At 34.0% G+C, this 21880-nt stretch overlaps 1 protein-coding gene across 1 annotated transcript in view; it reads left to right on the top strand.

Moving 5' to 3' along the window:
* RIMS2 (regulating synaptic membrane exocytosis 2) overlaps positions 1-21880 on the top strand; it is a 387858-nt gene that overhangs the window by 314765 nt on the left and 51213 nt on the right. Inside the window, exons 22-24 of the mRNA XM_033063078.1 lie at positions 11355-11534; positions 12666-12775; positions 13589-13621. Coding sequence (XP_032918969.1) covers positions 11355-11534; positions 12666-12775; positions 13589-13621 — 323 coding nt within the window. The remainder of the gene's footprint in view (positions 1-11354; positions 11535-12665; positions 12776-13588; positions 13622-21880) is intronic.

The raw sequence follows: 21880 nt of genomic DNA on the forward strand, positions 1-21880 counted from the left end.
TTATAGATATTTTAGTCAAAATTACTTGCCTTTGCTATTCATGGCTCCTTTTATTGCTTACCTTGTAGCCATTCACAGCCACCCTATTAACTCTTGTGGTCTCTTCTAGCATTATTTTCCTTTATTTTTCCCCCCACAGAATGACTACTTGGTTCTCTTTCATCTTTTCTCTGCTGAAGTTTGTGTCAGTTGCTATTTATTTGGCATGATAGACTGCAGTTCATTAGTTCTAGGGCACATTTACATTATCAAAAACCTTAATTTCCGAGGTGATTCATTCTTAGGTTATGGTGTTCATAATTTTGTTTTTCTGATGGCTCCCCCTTTTGAAGAAGTCCAACTCTTTCCCTCCCAAAACTAACAGCTGCATTGACAAGATATTTATTCCAACATCTACCTAAGAAGGGCAATAAGCACCTGTGCACTTTAGTGGCATCAGCCCTTAGGACCTGGGGTGTTTTCAGGAACATCCTGCTGCTCAGGACTGCACCCCAAGCTCCCTTGACTGGCTGAGGTTACAGTCAGCATGGTAGCACCAGCTGGTACCAGTTCACACTGCTGAGTTACACACACTCAATGTACACAAGACATCATGGCTGGACATGATGAGCTTTACACTTTTATTTATATCCCCCAGTTCAGAATCCTACAGAGTTGTATGAGCTAATTCATAATTTCACAGTAACACATTTTTGTCTGACACACACGTGATCTCAATGACAAAGTAATGTTCTCAAGATTCTTATTCTTAGCCTTGTCCTTGTATTAAAAAAAAAATAAAATTAGCAGTTCTTTCCAAATAAAATTATGGTGACAACCTGACTTTATGAAATTCTTTCTCAACTTACCTACCTCAGAGCTCAGCTTAATCAGCAAGAACACCACACTGTACAATTTATTTTTTCACTTAGCCTTTGTGTTTAGTGTTTGTTAAGACCATAAGAACTGGTTTGTGTATGTTTTCTGCAGCATGTGAGGTTTCTTTCAGGCAGAATTTCTGTTGTTTTGCTTAAGGAGATTAGATTCTGCTTCCATTTTCTTTCCTGACTTTTGTTTTACCCAGCAGATATTTTCTAACATCAAAATCCTACTTTTAGTGAACATTCTTAGTTCAACTAATTTTCTGTCACTGTAACTGCTTCTGTGAAATGTGTGTGCATTGATCAAGTGCTCTTAATAAGTTGTTAATTATTTCTGAATAGATTTTGAAAGCAGAAGTTTAAAGTTTTATATATATATATCTATTAGAAAATATATGTTCAGAGTATATAGCTGAATTGAAGAAATGTTCTCTATCTTCATCACATCTTAATAATGCAGTAAGGGAATGCATAATGAAAAAAAGCAGCCTCTAAAGTGTCTGAAATATCTGTGCTATTTATTCCATATTCAGGAGAACTAGGCAGGAGAGAAGAGTGCCTAATTCATATTATGATGACACAGCCTATACTCCTGAAAGGTATTTTAATTTATATAGTAAAAATAGATAGAGTTGAGTAATAAATTTTTATGAAGCGTAGTCTAAAATTCTAATTGGCATGCACTAATGATATTTAAATTTACAGTGCACTTTATGCCATATTTCTCTAAATACAGAACAACTAATCTCCATAGTTTTAAGTACCTCATTTTCTTTTTAGCCCTTCATTAATTTGACTTTGGATTTTTTTAAGCATAATTCTTAACTTGAAAAAAGTTTTATTCATTAGATGTGGGAGGAAAACCGAATAGTACAGAGGAGCTTAGGTACAACTGAAGGTTTTTCCTCCACTTAACTGCACCATAATTCTAATGGCTAACCTTTTCTGTCACTAGAAGTGATTTTAGGGCAATTTAGAGTCCTCAATTTAATTCTTTCTGTAACCTGAGTACCCTAAGATGGTACTCAGTTTTTAGCATGTTACTCACATTGACTTAAAAAAGGACTAACCAAATGCCTTCAAATTGGTTTTGAGTGTTTGCTCTGCTAGAAACCAAAGTACTATTATTTCTCCTAAATTTTGTTATGGATGCAATGTATCACAGTGAACATAATATTCCTAAAATCTGACATATAATCTGAAAAGTTTTGGAGTGTCTCTGGACATAGTTATTTGATAACAGCCTTTCATGTTTAAAGAATCAGGCCAAAGAGAAGGAAATCTGAAGAAAGGAGCAAATCAATTCTCCTCTCCCTCTTTACTATTAGATGTTTTTATATTTCTCTGTCCATTGTTAAGTCAATGTCTGAATTTTGTCTACACTATGAGAACAGGTAAAGCAGTAATTTTTTCCTAAGCAAGAAATTTTGTTTTTATTTCATTGCTATGAAAAAATACAGTCATATTTAAGAAAAAAAATAAAGTGCACTGCAATTTTAGACCCATATTTATGTATTTATGGTGTCTGCAACAAAGTAGTTTTATCAAAAACTCCTATTTAAAATACTGGTTAACTGGAGAGACTGGCTTCAGTTTGAGGATATGGATTATCAGGGAGAGTGCAAAGATATACTTGTCATTCTCCAGCAGTATTCTAATTTATGCAGGATTAAATCTACATCTAATCTAAAACTCAATTAGATTAAACTCAAATGACTTTCATCCAGCCATTGATCTAGCTATAAACCATGCAAAAAAACCCCCACTCCTCATACCATCCAATTGGACATAGAAGAAACAAGCTCTGATTGACATTCTCATATATCTCACCTCATAGAGTCTTCCCTCAACATTATATCCAGGAGATGTGGGGTTATTAAGTTTGTAAATATACTGCAAACCCTCAGACTCTATGCATGAGAAGTTTGGAGGAAAGGCAGAAAAATATAAAAAATACTGCTGTGATTCCCAGGAAGATTCATGAAAATTCTTGGATCAATGTATTCAAACCATTTAAAAGTTTTTCCTTTATGGAAAAACTTTCCTTTTCCTACAACTAATATTTTAAATGCATGTAAAAGAATTTTTTGTCCAAATTGATAATATAGTGGCCTTTTTTGTCCAAATTGATAATATAGTGGCCTTTTGATATTTTCTGATAATCCCTATCTTCTCACTGACTGTCATGTGGAAATAGAGACAACATAGGAGCTCCCTGGCTTTACCCTAGCAAGAGCCTGAAAATACAAAACTCCACAGATTTAGCTGAAACTCCTTAACCAAATGATGGATGATGTGTATCTAGCTTTAATGTACTGGAGTAGTGGCACATAAGATGTTTATCCCCTGATTTTTTAAAGCAGCTTTTTTTGTCCCATTAGTTTTTTTATTGATGGTTTTTCTTAAGATAAAATACTTCTATATGTGTTTTATTTTGCCTTCAACTGATTTGCTGAAGTGGTGCTGCAAATGCTTGGGCAGGCCGTATCCAGTACCTGGAAGAATAATACCACTATAAAATTTAATTAGTTTTCATTGTGTGATCATTGAAGTGAATTTTCTTCTGTTTCTTACATACCTGTGAGAAACCAACTACCCTGTCCAATAGAAAACAAAGATTACACCTGGAAAGGTCATGTATTTCAAGTTAAAACTAATATTTTAAACTATTAGTGCATATAATGTTATTTTTGTTAATGTTCTGTGTCCACAATTACTTTTTTATTATTCCACAAACTCAATAGCCATTGAAAACATGAAGACATTTATGTCCAAAAAGATAAGGGATCAATTAGTCCTTATGGAACTGAAATTTATGGCTTAACTGCTGAAAAGACTAATGCTGAAATATAATTGTATAAGGAAAAAAGCCCTATAATTTTCTTGATGTTTGATTTTGAAAAAGTTGGTTTTCTTCATACATGAAAGAAAATATGAAATGTGCAAAATTATTTGAAAACATTTTTAAATCTTCCCGTTTTGTCAAGAAGTGGTCATGTCACATGAATTAGAGTGCTTATAGTGATACATAATTTTTTAATAACACTTCTTTATTTTAACTGCATTGTAAAGGTGGTACAATGGTGCAAGTTCATGGGCAGATGATATAGTCAATGGTTCAGCTGAAAAATATGGGTAAGTAAAGAGCGTAGTGTTACAGATAAAACTAAAATGTATTTTGGATCTTTATAATAGGACTTCACTTATAATTGTAACAAATTTGTTTCTAATAAATGTCTTTTTCTTGATGTCTTTCTTTCTTGACTCAGAACTAAGGCACTTATGTTCTAGTCTTTTTTTCCAAGATTAAGCTGTTTTATTCAGTTACAAGTAGAAAAAGAACATTAATTGTGTTTGAACTATTTTTAAAACATGTTCTCACTGTTCAGAGCCACTTCAATGAAAAGTGGCTTTTTTAGTGATACCTACCTACATTTGCAGTGTTGGAAAGGTGTCTTTGAGACCTAACACATTTTTACTTTGAGAAATAATCCCAGTTCTATCTGTCTAACCTATCTTGCTTTGTGATGGATGCATACCCCATGCAAAGTGCTGTGTGCCTTAAAATCTTTAGTTCTTCCCAGTTGTAGCTGGCTTCTAATCAAGAAAGCACAGAAATTTCCCTTGCTTTTAGTTTGTTGACTATACTGCTTTCCCCTCATTTTCTTATTGCTTTTGCAAGAATTCTCTTTTTTTTTTTTTACTTCCTTCCTTTGTGAACATGAATAGAGAACATAAGAGACTGTTAAATTGAAACTTAAAAAATCTGGTGAAACCCAGAATGAATCCATCAATATTATTATTTGGGCTTCTCTCACCTTGAGAGAGGAGGGATTTGTGAGGGTCTTTTGGCTAAACATTAGTGCAGTTGCAGAGACTTGAGATCATATATTTTCTCTAGCTTTTTGAACCACAGTGCCACTGTTTGTTGGCTCTTCATTTTTAAGTGTACAGCAAGGGCCATACTTATTACTTCATCCTGAAAACTGCACAAGCATACTGAAAATGAACAGCATTTAAGGGAAGCTGGAAAGTGCTTGGTGAAACTAAAGCTTTTGCTTTTGATAGACATATTAAATAGTCCTGTATTACTTCGCTTTTCTTACTTTTAGTCCTGAATAGATGCTGACATAGGTAAATATCAGGGATAAATATCTAAAAATAGATTTTTAACATGAAAAAAACCTAATTAGTTACTACTCTCTGTCTCAATTTAAATTTAGCTCCAAAAATATTTGTTAAAAGAAAAAAAAAGTTGAAATAATTTGTTGTGAAACCATTATGACTTTTAAGTAGAATATAAGGCATAGAAAACATTTTAGTAGAATTAAGACTGCTGAAATGGATCAGGTTATGTACAGATCAATGGATTTGGAGAATGCCTGTAACTTACAAGATAATAAAATCTTACATACCTGCTCCAGTTCAAATGATCTGGTTGAAATCTTGGTCTCATCAAGAGACAAAGCTCTTGATGTCAGAGAGGTCAGAATTACAGGTCTGTTGCCAAAAGTTAAGAAGATGATGAACATGTAGCTGCAGTATGTATGCACAATAACTGCACAGTTACAACTCTGGTTGTGGTAATTTACTATTTAAACATCTACCATATAATTGTTGTTTAAAAATGTCACTGAAAAAGAAACAAAACCAACTATATATATGTGCCATATAGAAATAAAGTTACATTTAAGATCTGAGGAAAAGAATCCCATAAAATCCATCAAGAACCAAGTACTTTTCATATTTTGCCTTTAGTAGTGCACTTTAAAAAGGCATATTTAAGTACATGCCTAGTTTTAAGCCTACAGCTGCTTTGATTAGTCTGTAGTCTAGGTGCTCTGCTGAACTACATTTGAACATTCAAGTTTTACTAGGAAATTCTTCTTTTTCATTGCTTCCCTCTCAAGATCCTTTATGCATTGTCTTATATACCACTATACTTCAGTCATGAGACATGTTAATTAAAACCCAGACATGTTCCTGGTTTTGCTCATACATTATGGAATAATATTCAAGTTGAGTGGGTGAAATAATATGTTCCAAAATGGGAAAAACCGTGGAATATGTTTATAATATAAAGCTGAAGGTGTTATATTTTGGAATATTTCCAGTACTTTAATGGATGTTTAGGTTATTATCTGGAGAGAATCACTGCAGTAGATTCAGTTATAAAACTGGGCTGGGACGAAGGAGAGAAGATTTCAGCTCTCATCTTTGAGAATTTTGAATTCCCAGCTTGTGAATCCTAAATAGCTTTATCATGATCTTCAGTGAGTCATCTCATGAACATGGAGAAGCAGATTCCTCCAGGGTGATTCTTATATATGTGTCAATTGACTGTCTGTCTTAAAGGTGTTGAAAGTTACAAGTAGTTGGCAAAATACAAGATACTACATAAGGCAACTGGCTATGTAAGTGAAAAGGTACATTGCGAGTACCAGAAGCAATAAAGTAAAAACACTCTACGACTTTTTTACATATAAGAATGATATGAAATGCACATAATTTCAGTCTTAATTGTTCTAGGATTTACATTACTTATTGGTTTTATTGATATTTGATTGTAATAGCTACTATAAACCTCTAACTGCATTCACAGAATCATAAAATAATTTGGGTTGAAAAAACATTGTCTGCTCCGGCTCCCTAGGTGAAGTATGACTTTGCTATGATGATCCATATTTTGGAGAGTAAATCTCAGCGAGTATAGATATAAGTGCTTTCCTTAACCATTTTTATAATTGCACTATGCCATATGTTAGTATGGTTAGCTATGTCAACAGCAGTCACCAAAGTGGCTGCAGTGCCATGTCCAGGTACCTGAGCAAGCTGTGAGCAATTGCCTTTCTGTAGCTGCAGCACAACACAGGAGTGTGGAGCACAACGTGCCTGGGATCACAGCAGAGTTCCCTGCTTTGTCTGCTTGGCTGAGTTAGTAGCATAGTTCAGATTCTGGCATGTTACAGTTTAATCATGCCTGTCTCTGTCATGGAGATACACTGGGAGTTATCACATGTACCACAGAGTAATATGCATATTACTAGATCATATCAGTGTATGGATGCATGTGTGTGTGTGTGTATATATATATATATGTGTATATATACATATATATATATATACACATTATAGAATGTTACAGCATTCTATATACAGCGCATGAAAACATTATCGAATATTACAGTAACCAAAATATCTTATTTTACCTTTTTTTTCAAACAGAGTACCTAAAAGCTTTACATTCCTGTCTTTTAAAAATGACAGCAGCACTTATTTTATATTAAATTCCTTTGTGAGTATAGATGAGTTTTCCTTTATGAGTATAGATGAGTTTTTTGCTGAGATAGCCTGTCACCAGTTTTTCTAGAGATTTAACAGTGTACTGCTCCTTCCCATTTTTCATTGCAATATTTATGACTCAAATTTAAGTTTTTTGGAACTAGAAATCTCATTTGTTTGTAGACGTGCTTATCTATGTTATGCTAACAGAGGATCTTGTGTCTGTGACTAAACAGCAAAGTTCCTATAGCTAGTAGAAGAATAATATGTCCAAGGATTGAAATCCAGCAACCATCCACAGACACTGACAGGTATTGCCATTGTATATTAGCTGGAGTTTGAAATTATGATACTTAGAAAGTGTGTTGTTGTATTTTTCTTGTTCTGTTCAGTGTTTCTAGATGAAAACCATGCACTAGGAGCTGAATTGTAGTGTACTGTAGTCCTACAACAATTCTATTTTTATTTCTTCAGTTTTTTGTTACAAGAAAAGCCTAATGCTAAAATGATGATTGGCATGATCTCATCATTTGTACAGAGTAAAAGAATTTAACATGGGGTTTTCAATAAATAGTTTTCAGTCATTTTGGGGAAAAAAAATAGTTCTATTTGTTATGTAAGCTGTTACAATTTCTTATTGTTGGAAAATGTTAATCTTTTATAAAGCTTTCTCTATTTATAAGTTTAGATCAATGACTATAACAATTTGTTGAAAATTCTTTTTATTTGTTAGGAAAAGTAACAAATCTGAAAAATTAAAAATCAGAAAGTCTTATTCACTGCATTGGGAAAAAAGTTTACATTTGAAATTTGCAGTATGTATATGTATATGTATATGTACATGTATATAAACCAGTATATAAATGAACATTTGGTAGCACCTTTGGTTAGGTACTACAGCAACTAGAGTTTACAGTGGTACCTAAAGGATATTAGATTCTAATTCTAATGCTTGATAAGTTTGGAATAAGAAGTTAGACTGTGAATACTCACAGGGCTTTCTATGCAGTGACTTACAGAGAGCTCAAACAGTCTCACAGTGATTGGCTTGCTTGGTTTAGAAGCAAACACTGCTGTACCTTTTCTTCAGAGTAAGGGAGAGTTATGCTTACAAGGCTTGCAGACTTTGGCAAGGAAATTAGCCATCTACCATGCCTGTCTTCCCTAGCAAAAGTAGAAGGGTGCTACAACAGGCAGTACTAGATGGAGGAAATTATTATTTCATGTTTCATTAACTGTATTCTCATAATGAAAAGTCTGTTAGCAAAGGTAAATAGTGCTAGTGTACATTAAAATATTATACGGATGGTGAATAGTTTAACTAAGACTACCATAGTTCCCTCTTTAAAAATCAGTAATTCATATGATACGATTTGTAATGAGAAAAGAAGAAAGTTAGAAACTTCCATTTTTTATTCAACCTCCTCCCATAATTATGGCTGGATTTTGATATTCCTGCACAGTTGCATAGAGTGGTGAGGAAGGAGTGTCACTGCACAAGCAGGTTATCATAATGATGGTTTTCCTATAAAACAGACAGCTGCTGAAGACTGGGATCATGTAGTACATGTGTTTACTGCTAAAAGGGTAAAAGAAGAAGTGAGGATGAAGACCAGAGAGTAAAACTATTCTTTGAACTGCCCTTTGTGTGTGTATGATGTAAAACCACTAAGTGAAACTTTCAAGGCTGTCCCTTTGAAATAGCCCTCCATTTGCTGTAGTGGTTATTGAGAGGATTGCAGCTTGGAGCCTGGGGCCTGAGGGTGACAATCAGTTTAACCTCAGGACTCAAATTAGTCTTCATATCCTTCACTCTACAAAACAGCATTACCACAGCATCAAAATCCACCCTCTCCTTCACCTTGGCGAACTCCTGGTTGTTTTTCCACTTGAAGTAAATCCCAACTGGAGATTGTAGCAAACTTTATATTAGCTGCCAAGTAGAATTTTTTGAGGCCTTTATCTGTTAGCAGAGTGGTTAGCTACAGTTGCTCCATGATGTTCTGCAGAACACAAAACCTGCCCACTAAGCCATTAGTATTGACCCCAATGGTAAAAATGCCTCTTTAATCAGTCACTAGGTCAGGCCACCAATACCCTAAAAACTACTTTTTATACCTATAGAGCTAAAGAGAATGAGGCCTTAAGAGTAAAAAATGGGAGTCTTATCTTCTCATGAAGTCTTTATGAGAAGCATGTGGTTGCTGCTTGCCTGTTCCTCTGTGTGTCCTACTGGCTGTTGGAAGGAGAGAGAAATAGAGTGTGGAGTGATGCCCAACAGCCCCTTCTGTTGAGTGCTCCAGTAGTCCTCCACTTACTGGCAGGAGAAATCCTGACAGACCCAAAAAGTCTCTGTGGGCTCATTAATATTCTTAAAATATGTGGATAAACAAGATAAAGGTGGGTTTTTCAAGAACTGGATATTAATTTTTTTTGTAATTTTGCTGAATTTAGAAATATTTTTTCTCAGAATTTATTCCCATAGTCAAAAAATGTATTCTATGGTCATTTCTTGCCATCATGCAGATGGGTGACATTTTTCTCACCTTCCATAACACTGAAACCTCAAACATTTACTTAAACTAAACATTCCTGTCAAAGCTAAGGTTGTGTTTCTCTGTCTGTCATAAAAGAAGCGAGACAGTGGATGTTTTTGCTGATGAAGCTTCCCATTCAGAAACAGAACTGATAGAAGAACAAGTGAGGTAATCTTCTTGTGGTTTTTTGCCAGGCTCATTGTACTTTTCCTACAATCTTTAGTGCCTCAGCTTATAGTTACCATTTATGTGTCTCACTGTGGTGTGTTTGCTTGTTAGGAGCTTATAGATGTAGGTTCATGGTGTATGGTATTATTCTATATGGAATCTGTCTGTGGCAATTCCTTTGTGTGCTCTGGGAGTCCAATTATGACCTCCTGGAAGGCCTGAAAAGACTGCTTTTAATGAATGTTTTATAAATGCATTCAGCAAAGTCAGCCACTATACACTTTTCCAATGCTTTTAGAAATAAAGTGCTGTTACTAACATAAAAGTCTTCATAATAAGGCTGTGGTATGTCTCTCTCCTTCTTGACACTAATTAAAATTTGACTTCTTGTTACACTTAATCATCATCAAGCCACTCATTGTATTAACTGACTTCATTGTAAAATGCATGATTTCGCTCAAGGAAAAGTCCTGAAGGGTACACATTCCCCATTTGTATTCTGTATCTGTTCAGTTACTCAAGGAGAGCTAGGAGAAGTGTGATTTTAATAAATAGCTCCATTAGAGTATGGATTTTACTCTTTAAATTGCCTTGATTTAATGTATTTGAGGATATTGCTAGCGAATATTACTCCTTGAAAACAGACCAATTACATTGGGAAAAAAGGTGGAGCTTGATTAATTTCTGAAAGTAATGGCCTGATTAATAACCTAAGATAGTAGAAGATATCACTGCTTGATCAAGAAATTCTCTTTTACTCAGTCTAATTTCTTCCCACTGCATCTCTAACAAGAACTTTTTCCACTGCTGTTTTGATACAGTTCCATAGGCTGTGGGTTAAAAGAATATTTTATTACAAACCAATTTTTTTCTAGTTGTTGGAACCTTTGTAAGTGCTAATGATGTAGATTTTCATCTGATTACAGTCTGAGCACCACATACGAAACTATCACTGTAGCCTAGCCTATATATAACAGACATCCCCAAGTCTAACAACATTTAACAGTGCTACATGGTAATTATACCATCTAGATTGTGGACTTTCCTACAAACAAGAGTGCTACCTCTAAAGACAATGCAGTCTGTAAAAAATCTGTGAAAATCTATTCATATGAGGAATATTGCATAATTAAACTGCACAATTAATAAGTTCTGAGCTTTATTGTGACTTTATATTATGTCAGCTGCTCTTTTATTCTCAGGTTGATATATTAATTGACAAAATAACAATATTTTTACCTAGAGATTGTCAGGAAACAGACTATTGCATGGATAGTCATTACTGAGACATTGGAAACATTTCAGCCCATTTATCAAGAGTATGGAGCAAGTCAAATCATACGTGTAAAAATACCTGTACGTTATCAAGAAGTTATCTCAGAAAATTTATTCCCCCTAAAAATGTATATAACAGAATGATTTGCTCCAAACCAGTATCATGCAACATATTTTATAATTACTAGAAAAGTCAAAGTTCAACTGAGCTGCTTTTTGACTAACATTACAGGAATTGTGAAGCAGCAGATAGACAGCCATATCAAAGATCCCGATCAACAGAGCAACGTCCTGTGCTAGAGCGGACCAACTCCCGCTCCCGATCCACAGAGCGTCCTGACTCAAACCTCATCAGGTCGATGCCTTCATTAATGACTGGAAGATCTGCCCCTCCTTCACCTGCCTTACCGAGGTGAAACAGACAAATCAATCGGACTAAACCCCTTCTGCCCCACCAGCTCACCATTTTATTTTCCCAGTAGCTAATTGGTATCGCCTCATCCTTAGCTGATCACTAGCAGCAATAGATACTAACCCTGTCAGTGTGAACACACTATTTATATTCTACTCTGGATATAATGGTGTGGCTACCATTGCAAATTGCTTGCTAACAGTATTTAACTACATTTGTTTATGATTTCTCATTTGTCAGGAATCCTGGATGGTTTCCACATAAAGCACCTCATAACTATCATATTCTTCTCTTACAGAATGAGAAATTATTTGTGTTCATCAGACATGGCTTATGGAACAACCATCACAACATCAAATGAAACTCTTTTTTTTTTACAAAAAAAGTTTCTTTAGATGCACTGTACTAACTTTGTCTATTACTTATCATTTTAACCACCATTTTTTCTGACTACATTTTACTGTGCCATAGTCTGTACTGTTCCTGTTTGAGTACCCCTGATAGATATTTTAAAGATTTCTATACATTATTCTTAGCTTAAACAAACATAATACAATAAAAAGATGAGCACATTTTGGGCTAGATCATGTTCAGGAAAGCATCTCTTTATTTGAGAACTGCCGAATACATTCTTTTGTTTTTTGAAAGTTAGAGTTAGTATCATCAAATCCCCAGTGAGAATTGAGTCAAATATCATTGTCTTTCCTCAGTTCATTACTCCATTTAGACAAATTCGTGTAATCTCACTGCAACTCCAAGGTAATTTAAGAAAATACAAGCTGAGCAAAGATAATTGAATTTGACTTGTGAATAAATTTATGTGTATGTGGCTATTATATCCATATGCACATGAATATGCACACAGCACGTTTTCTGGCTTAACTGTGTGAAAAAGCATCCTATAGAAGCAGCTTATGGAAGGATCCTCAGCCTTAATTTGGCGTCCTTTTAATGGGTAGAATTCTCTTTTTAATCAGGTCTTTTTCTGAAAAGAGATGGTAGTTTCCCTCTGGGACTGCAAGGGTCCTAAGTGTTGTAAAGTTTGCTTAGTAATGTTATCAGTTCTCGGTGATATTTAATAATGACTTTGTCATTTAATGGCTGTGGTTTGTTTTGATATGTGTCTCTTAGGTCACATCCTCGAACTGGGTCTGTCCAGACAAGTCCATCAAGTACTCCAGTAGTAGGGCGAAGGGGCAGGCAGTTACCACAGCTCCCACCAAAGGGGACGTTGGAGAGAAGTAAGTGGATGGTTTTCTCCCTAATGACGTTACCAAATTGCACACGAAGGTCGATTATATTTATTACTTTTCTTTTGCCATTACAGTTGAAATCTCTGAGCTTTTGTGTAGACAGTTGGGATTTGGTAATGGTATTGCATTTTGTACTGCGCTTTCTTCTATTATGTTGTAATATCTGCAATACTCTTGGCTGACATGAATAATCAGCAGTATAATGCACAGGAAACAAGGTGAACTATTAGCATGATCCTGTTCCTTTTGAACTCAGTAGGTATTTTGTCATTGACTTCAACAGGCACAGGAAATGATCTCTAGTATGTTGTCTAGTGACAGAATTCTGGCTCTTTTGGGAGTCAGGAACCTAGTTGATCACTTGTGGGCTCACATGGAGTGTATTACAGATTGCTAATATAAAACCTCTGCATCTTGAAACAGGAAGAGCAAGAAAACAGGTAATAATCTTTGAAATAAGAAATGTCAGATATTTAATGATTCATGTTTTAGGTACTGTAATTGTGTTTATCTTTAATGCCCATTAAAAGCACTGGTTGATGGAGATATTTTCTGAAATGTTTAGAAATAGAGGCATATAAATGCATTTTTGACAGCAGAGAAATTTTCACCCTTCTATTTCTATAACTAGACATGCTGTGCAAAATCAGTCTAAATGGCCATTTGCACTCCTTTTTTTGTTTTTTTTATCCTTCTTGACATATATGTTGTATCTTTTAAAAGTCTTCTGTTGTTTTTAACCCCTGTGCTTTGGTTCCTTTTTTATTTTTTTGTTTCTGTTTGTTTTGTGACTTTCCATAGACAATGGAGACAAGGAGCTAGAATCTTATGAAGGTCTGTACATAAAGAAGGGCTTGTTTTTCACCAAAAAGCCTTTTTACAGAGGCTGTATAGGGAAAAACAAACCCAACTGCAATTGATGTTACTTGATTGCACAGACATAGTCAGAATTGTTGTCATAATGATTTATTCTTTATTTTCAGACCCATAGTTCATAAATTTTGCAGGATTCTAAATGAAAAAAGACAATATAAATAATACTGTCTTAATATGACTGCCATTAGAAAAGTACTTGGACATGTACTCATTTTTAAAGATCTAGAATTTACCCTATGGCAAATTAGAGCATTTCAGCAGTTATGTATGTACATTTCCAGGACTAGCAGATATTCAGACACAGGTTTAAATATAAGCATTGGAGGCGATTTGGCATGTTTTACGTTAGCCATACATTTAATCAGAGTAATGTTTTTATTACAAATATTTTATAGTGTGATAAATTTGTTGAATTAGTAGGTAATTTGCAAATAATATGGGAAAAATATTGAATTAAGATAGTCTTTCAAAAAGTTAAAATATTTTTGCTTCAAATAAAATCCCCTTATGTTTTGTAGTATTAAAACCATTTAATTTACTTAATAGCAAACCACAAGATATCAATTGCAGTCCTTGGTTATACCACTGAGGGTCTTTATGTGGTATTACTGTGTTTGTCTCTTCAGACTTTTTTAATTTAGTATTTTCAATGTTTGCAGTATTTATTTCCATTTTGGAAACAAAATTTCATGGAAGGAAAACCCTCATTATCTTGGATCATCACTCTATTATATTAATTTCTTTGTTGTCTTATGTGTTGTGAATTGCTTATATGAAATACAGTATATATATTCCAGGAAATAATCACATCTAATCACATGATGTTTGCTGTCCCTGCTGTATATATTTTTATGTTTTACCACTCTTCCCTGCTCTTTGCTTAGTATATCTATTTAGACTGTGAGCTCCTCAGAGCAGCGATTGTGAAGTACTGTATATTTTTATTGTGTTTGATTAGAGAGGGTAACAGTCTTATTTATTATTTACATCATAGGTTTTATAGAGAGAAATTTAATAGATGAAATAAAATAATTATTTTTATAGGAATACTAGAATTGGTTCCTCTGGTAAGTACTGCTGGGATTTGAGGACCTCTCATTTTAGTTGAAAACTGAGTAAAATGTTTCTTTTACTTTGTCTTTTGAAAAAAGTTGTCTTTTGGAAAATCTGGGTTATGAAAAACTGCCAGATCCACAGATTTTGATGTTCTAATATACAATCAAAGCATTATAAGTGGCTCAAGATACAGTAACTAGATACATTTCATATTGAATTTGCACATACAAAGATGGTAAACCTAATCCATAGGTACAGCTTTCACAGAGCATTCTATATAATTTTCTGTCATGAATTAAGAGTTCATTTTCTAATACCAATAGCGTTCTTCTTTGAGACTTTTCCTGTCCTTCTTTAGGATTTTCTAATAATTTTCTTTAAAGGGAGTAATAATTTTCTTTAAAAAGGGTAGTGCTCTGCAAGAACAGCAAATTACCTTACTTTGTTCAGATTAAGATTAATAGCAGTCTTTTTACTGTGGAGAATTGAATTTTACAGTAAGTTATTTTAGGCGAATGAAGTACCAGTTACAAAGACTGAAATTTAATAGAATTGGAAACAGTGAATATCATAGAAGGCGTTTATGTTAGTATTTAGTAAACCTGAAAGTTTTGTAGATATTTTAGTAGGTCTCAATGCTCTTTTTTAAGCCCCAGTGATAATCAAAACTTTCGTGTGTTTTTGGGAAGGCTGTATGACCATACCAAAAAATGTTGTCACAGAGTAGTCCTTTCTGCTGTTACAGAACACATACTTGACTCAAATGAGAGCTATTTCTTATATTGCATGGAAATGTGCTGTGAAGGTTAAACTTTCTGTATTTTGAAATCAAGAATCTTACTATTGACTACATTAATTTAAAATCAAACTGATGAAAAGTGTTAGTAAAAGGTACCTTATAGGCAATGATGGATTGGAAGTCATCTCAGCTTTGTAAAAGAGAAAAAAAAAGAAGGAAAAACTTATCTGTTGCAGACTCCTACAGTGGGCTCATTTAGTTTGCATATCTTTAAATAATCTATGTTTCTTACAAAATTGTATCTGCATACCTTTTCTTTAAATATAGTACCAATGCCAGAACTCAAGTAGAAAGAAGGGAGTAATTTGCAGTTGGGGATATACTTTTGTTATATGGCAGCACTCACTAGAATGTGCATTATGGTGTGTTTATGGCTGTGTGACTAGAAATGGAAGGAATCTACAGGGAAAAAGCCAACCAACCCTTTGGGTAATTGCTTTCCAAATTAGGATCAGAATTTTAAAAACATTGATTTGGGTTGGATGTAGTTCTATGAACTGTGTTATGTAGCTGGCAGATTTTGCTCCAGGACATGAAGGTGCCCCTTGAATACTTTACTTCAAAATGTCCCAAAATGTTTGCTTTCAAGAAAGCTACCTGGGAGTAGCTATGAAGGACCATTCCTATCTGTGATATACTCACCCAAACATATTTTTAAAAGTGTCCCACATGCTCAGAACAATATCCTTAGTTATGTTGCATTTACAGCCTTTCATGATTGTGATATTTTTGCTAATTCCCTAGGTTGCCACTGCTGTGTTTATTGTAGGATCAGATTTGCCTGTTAAGAAAAATGAGTATTTCTGAAATGCATGTCATTAGCTTGTCTACCCAGGCTATACCTTAGCATCTAGAGAGTTTGGGTTTTGCTTTACATTTTTTTAGTTTAGCATATTTTCATGTTATGTGGTTAGAAAATATTTCTGAAAAGATGTCTGGGCCCACCTAAGAAATTTCCACTACTGAAATACCAGAAGACTTTTTTCCAGCTAAACTTTTGCTTGTATATTTTTAAATTGTACTAGAGATAGAAATATCTTGTTGAAATGAACATTTGTAGAAAGTATTGTTAAGTTGAACTTAACAATAGTGGTTGGTTTTAGTGCTGAAATGTTGATGTACTCTTAAGTGTTCTGTATTTTTTTTGCTACTGACAAGAAGTGCAGTATTCATCGTTCTTAAGGGTTAACATTTTTTCATTTCTATGTGGCTATAATGTATTTCTTTGTTCTTACTTGCCCTGGCAGAAGGATGAAACCACTGACCACTTGTTCCTAATTAAAATGGAACACCATAAAGTGAAAGTATTCAGTATTCACCCTTTCAGTTCATTGCTAATTACTAATCAGAGAGTACTTTTTCCTATTACAGATTTTTAATTTTCCTTTTAAAAATAAATGTAGCCCTTTCTTTCTTCTTTCCACAAAAACATCCCCCAACCATTTACCCCACCATAAAAACAAGAAAATCATGCTAGGCCAAACAGACGTAATAAAACCTTAAAATTTGGAAATTAAGTGTTCAGAAATTTGGTAAGGATTTGCCTTTCTATTTATGCTCTATGATAAGACTTTAATTATATGATCCCATAATAATCTTGTGTCTTGGGAAAGTTCTTTCAGAACCTGTTAAAGCCTGACATTAATGCTGATTGACTGTCCTCTCTTAACTTCAGGTGTGGGTAATCTTTTTTCCAGAATAAAATTAGATATTAATAGAATTAACAGAAGTACTTGATTAGGTTTAATCAGGGATAGCTGGAAACCATTAACCAGTGTTTGTATCTCTCAGATACATATTCAAATCTCCGAAAAGGACAGATATATAGTGGCAGTGTACTGTTGCCAGTCTGGAATGGAAGCTACAGAGACATTCTGATGGTTAGGAAAGCACAGATACAACTGACAGAAGTACATGCTGTTCATTTTAAGGGGTTTTCTTTCATTTAGAATGTAATTTATTTAAATGAGAATTCATTTTGCAAAATGAAAAGGAATTTTATTGTGTGGTTTACATAGCCCTACCCTATTGTTGGGAGACACAGAAAGATGATTATAATGGAATTGCAAACCAGTATTAACACTAGTCATGATACTGCCATAATCTTATCAGCTATGATTTTGCAGGGTTTGTAAAATACATGGCATGTGGGTATTTTGTTTTATAAAAATGGTCGATCACATGTATAAAATATAGGATAGGAGCTTCACATGTATAAAATATAGGATAGGAGCTTAGAGTACCTTCAGCTTGGCTATGAACTTGATGACTTGGGCAAACACAATAGTCTAAAAGATGGAAATGCAGAGCTTTGCACCATCCCCTTTTTTGTGCAGATACTTCTGTGGTACTGGCTGTACTAGAAACCTTCATACTTGCACAGTGTAACTTGCATTTTGTGTGCTTGACAGCCATGTATACAGAACAGGTTAGGTAAGACCAGCAGTAACAAGGCTTTCTTAGGATACTTTCAGAGTCTACTTTGTGGTTTTGATTTCAACTATGATTTTGCAAAAATACACCTTTGGATTTCAATTGTGGATGCTTAGTTCATTTCCTAAGAGAGAGCAGAATCCTCAGACCTTGAAGAATATTAAAATATTTAATTTGCATTGGTACAATTTCCATAGAAAAACTTGAACAAACTTTACCTATAACCCAGAGTTTAAAATGCTTACTTAAAAGGTTCTGATCTTTCAAGGGAAGTCATACTTTATAATTTTCTCTTGGATTGGCAAAAGGAGAAATTAAACAGCTTTATGAAATTTGAAGATCTTACTGTATAGGTCTGAGACTACAAAGGACATAAAAGGAAAATGACTGAGAAGTCATAGAGCTGTGCTTATGGCAGCCATTGTTCATTTACCTTTCAGGGTACCTACATGCCAAGAACATTTTAATTCAACTCTACTGAGAATGTTCTTAAAGTCTTAGGCACATCTTCTATACATTCGTTTCTGTGAGAGAAGGTTGACTGTATAGATGGTATCCCTCCTGAATATTTAAATTGAAATTTTCAGTGTCATGATTTCAATTGGAATTTAAATGTCCCAGTTTTATCATGGAGCAGTAGAGCAGAAATCCAAGCACAGATTAGTTTGCATTGCACTGCATTGATTATAGCCTGAATTTCTCTATTAACAATAACCTCCTGGAATCAGTAGTTTTACAATTATTATACATGCTAGCTAAACCTAAAGTCAAGTAATTCAATGAGCTATTTAATTGAACATAAACTTACACAAGTAATGAGAGAACTGGAAAGAATTCTGGAAACAGAGAACTTGAAAAATCGATAAGCAATCAAAATCTGAGCCTTGAAAAACTACACTATATTACATCACATCAAAGCTGTTTAATAAATAATTGACATTTAAATTAAAGCAGGCATATAGTATATCAGTAATTCAGTTTGACACTCTACAATATTATTACTGTTGTTACCCTCATGAGCTTTGTCACAAAAGAAAATTGTGGTTCTCTATTAATAACATTAAAAATATATTTGTGTTTCTTATTAATGGCACTTCCACTGTTGTTCCCAACTATTTCAGTATTCTCTAGTACTTGAATATACTCTAGGCAACTGTAGGTATTAGTGGAAAACGTCTTTCTTTTTGCATTCAAACTACTCTGAAATCCAGGTAAAAAGCATATTATCTGGCAAATGGAGGATATTTTTTATAGGCTGAAAAAGCATTTGCTTTGTTTCTTCTGCTCTTTTTAAGGTGCCAAGTATGTCCACTAGTTTATGTTTATATACAATTTTAAATATGCTCTTTGAGAATGGAGGCTTAGACTTTATTCCCAGAAAAGCTAAAGCAAAGCCAAGCATAATATTTAAACTAATTATCTACCAATATCTGTCTGTTTTATCTGCATTGGTACTAATTATCTGCTTTCCAGTGTTAAAAATTTAGTAAGAAATTGGAAACAAAGAACATTAAGGCCTGCATATGAACATCATTACTTGCAGAAAGATCTCATTGGAATTGGCTAGAGATATAAATGAAAAATAGCACACCAATTTATTTGATCTTTGATTCACTAAAAAAATAGTTTCTGCTACAGACTGAGGGTTTGTATGTTATTGTGGATGTCTTTTGTTTGATGTTTATCTTTTATTTGAGCAGCTTGTAACAAAGCATGCATGTTTTTGTTCTGTTTTTTTCTCCTCTCTCATCCCTTGCTTATCTAATGCAGCAGATGAAGAAAACAAGCATACTGGAGTTCAGGAGGCAGAGGTCGAGGCAGGTGTGTCTGACCACAAGCACCTATCTCCCTTAGATATGTCTTCCCCTGGATATATAGACAAGCTTTACCAGCCAGCTTGTAAATAAATTGAACATAAAAAAATCCAAAGAATATTTATATCATTTTATGAAAGAACAACACAAATTAATTGTAGCATAGTTTATTTTTCAGTTGTGAATGCTTAAAATAATTCAACATGAAAAAATGTACCCAACTATTTTACTCTTCTTATTTATGAAAATAGCCTGTCACTATGCTCAAGTAACAGACCTAGCAGATCTGGGTGGGTACTTCTTAGATGTGGTACAGTCTACTTTGCATTAATAATTTTTACAATCAGGAAAGTAAATTTTTTTGTATCATGACACTTTTTCCCCCCTTAGTTTGCATAAGCAGACTGATGCTGGACAAAAATAGTAGGCGACTGCATTACGTGGAAATAGTTTGATCATTTTGTATGATGTCCTCCATCCTGCTTGGAAGACAGTTCAGTTGGTAATGTGATGACAATCAGTGATCATGATCAAATCAAACAGTTGCAAACACTTTTTTCAACTCAAATACCATGTGATTAAAACATAAATTTAACTTCTAATTTCAGGAAAAACCAGTACAGGTTCAAAGATATGCAGAGATCTAAATATATAATTTATCTTTTCTTCAGTTTCTTTTTCAAAAGAAGAATCATAAATGCATATGTTTGCATGTACATGCCTTGTTAATAGGTTACATTCTGTATATAATTAATAAATAGTTATAATAGTTAATTAATAGTTAATAATTGCCAAAAGTGGTGGAAGTGTGGTGCAAAAAAGAAATGATGAGTTGATAAGAAACACCTTTAGTAGTAGCTGGCAGGAAAAATTACTAGTATACAAATGTATGCCTAAAATGCTAAATGCTGCTTAAAACTGTAAAAGTCTGAATCCTGTGCCCTGAACCCTCTTCCCATTGTTATTTAAGAGAAGAAAATATGTATTACTATTTTCTTCTATTAAAAAAAGACAGTAATAATTACTGTGATGAGACTCATTACTTGTTCAAAACTCTAGATGCTGGAGTAATTTTATTATTTCAGTGGTGGAAAGCAGGTTTACTTTTTTTTTTTTTAATTTTAGTTCTCACTTAGGCATCCAAAGTGTCCTTTAAGATCTTTGCTTTCCAATTTTTTGTTATGGTACAGTTTACTTTTCATTGCTTTTGTTATGATTCTGTCTCTGTGGTGTTCAGTGGTGTGTGTACTGTCTGCTCGTCACTCTGTGTTTTGTGGTAACTCAAGCGTAGTGCATGGAGTTCTGCTCAGGTAGCTTGCAACAGGTTTGTGTGTGCTTGTAGTTGCACTGTTCTTCGTAGCAATTGTTCCAATTGTTAATCATCATTGTCTGTTTTTAATGTTGTAAAGACTGTGAGGAAAAACATCAAACCCCACCTGTTAATGGGCGAAAAGGCAAGTTGATTATGATATTGCTTATGAATTGCGGGTGCTTGAGAAATTTCATTTATTTTTTGCTGCATGTGTGTGTGTTGCTTAGTTCTGCTAGCTCAAAATTAGTAAGTTCATATATGTTCAATTTCCGTGTGTTGTTTCACTTCTTTGGTATAATTATTTAGAACTGAGGTTTAAAAATATTTATTGGAATCAAAAACTCCAGATGTTTATGTTTTTCCAGCTAAGTGTATTACTGAAGATGTCGTTTACACTAGGCAGATATGTTGGCTATAGAGAGCTAAGGAGGTGGTTTTTATATTTCTTCTCATTTTGGAATTCCTAGGCTGCCTTGCCCCAAGAGGCCAAGTACAGTTTGCAGACACTTGCAGACACTGCGTTGTTGTCCACTGTTTGCTAGGTCCATATTCTTTTACATTGCTTGGATATATTTTACAAGCTTGGTACATTTTAATATGACTAGAAAAAACTGACCATTTTAATCATCAAATACTTCTGGAGAAAGGCTTATGTTATTAGCAATCATTTCTATTGTCTAGTTTGTATTTATGTTTGATCTTCTTTTATCTTTCAAATGCTGTAGAAATAAGGTTAGTTCAAAGCACTGGAATGTTAACATGGAGATTTCAGTATCTTACCTAAAAATTAGAACAAGAAAATT

Source organism: Catharus ustulatus, chromosome 1 (assembly GCF_009819885.2).
Source record: "Catharus ustulatus isolate bCatUst1 chromosome 1, bCatUst1.pri.v2, whole genome shotgun sequence".
Taxonomy (NCBI): Eukaryota; Metazoa; Chordata; class Aves; order Passeriformes; family Turdidae; genus Catharus; species Catharus ustulatus.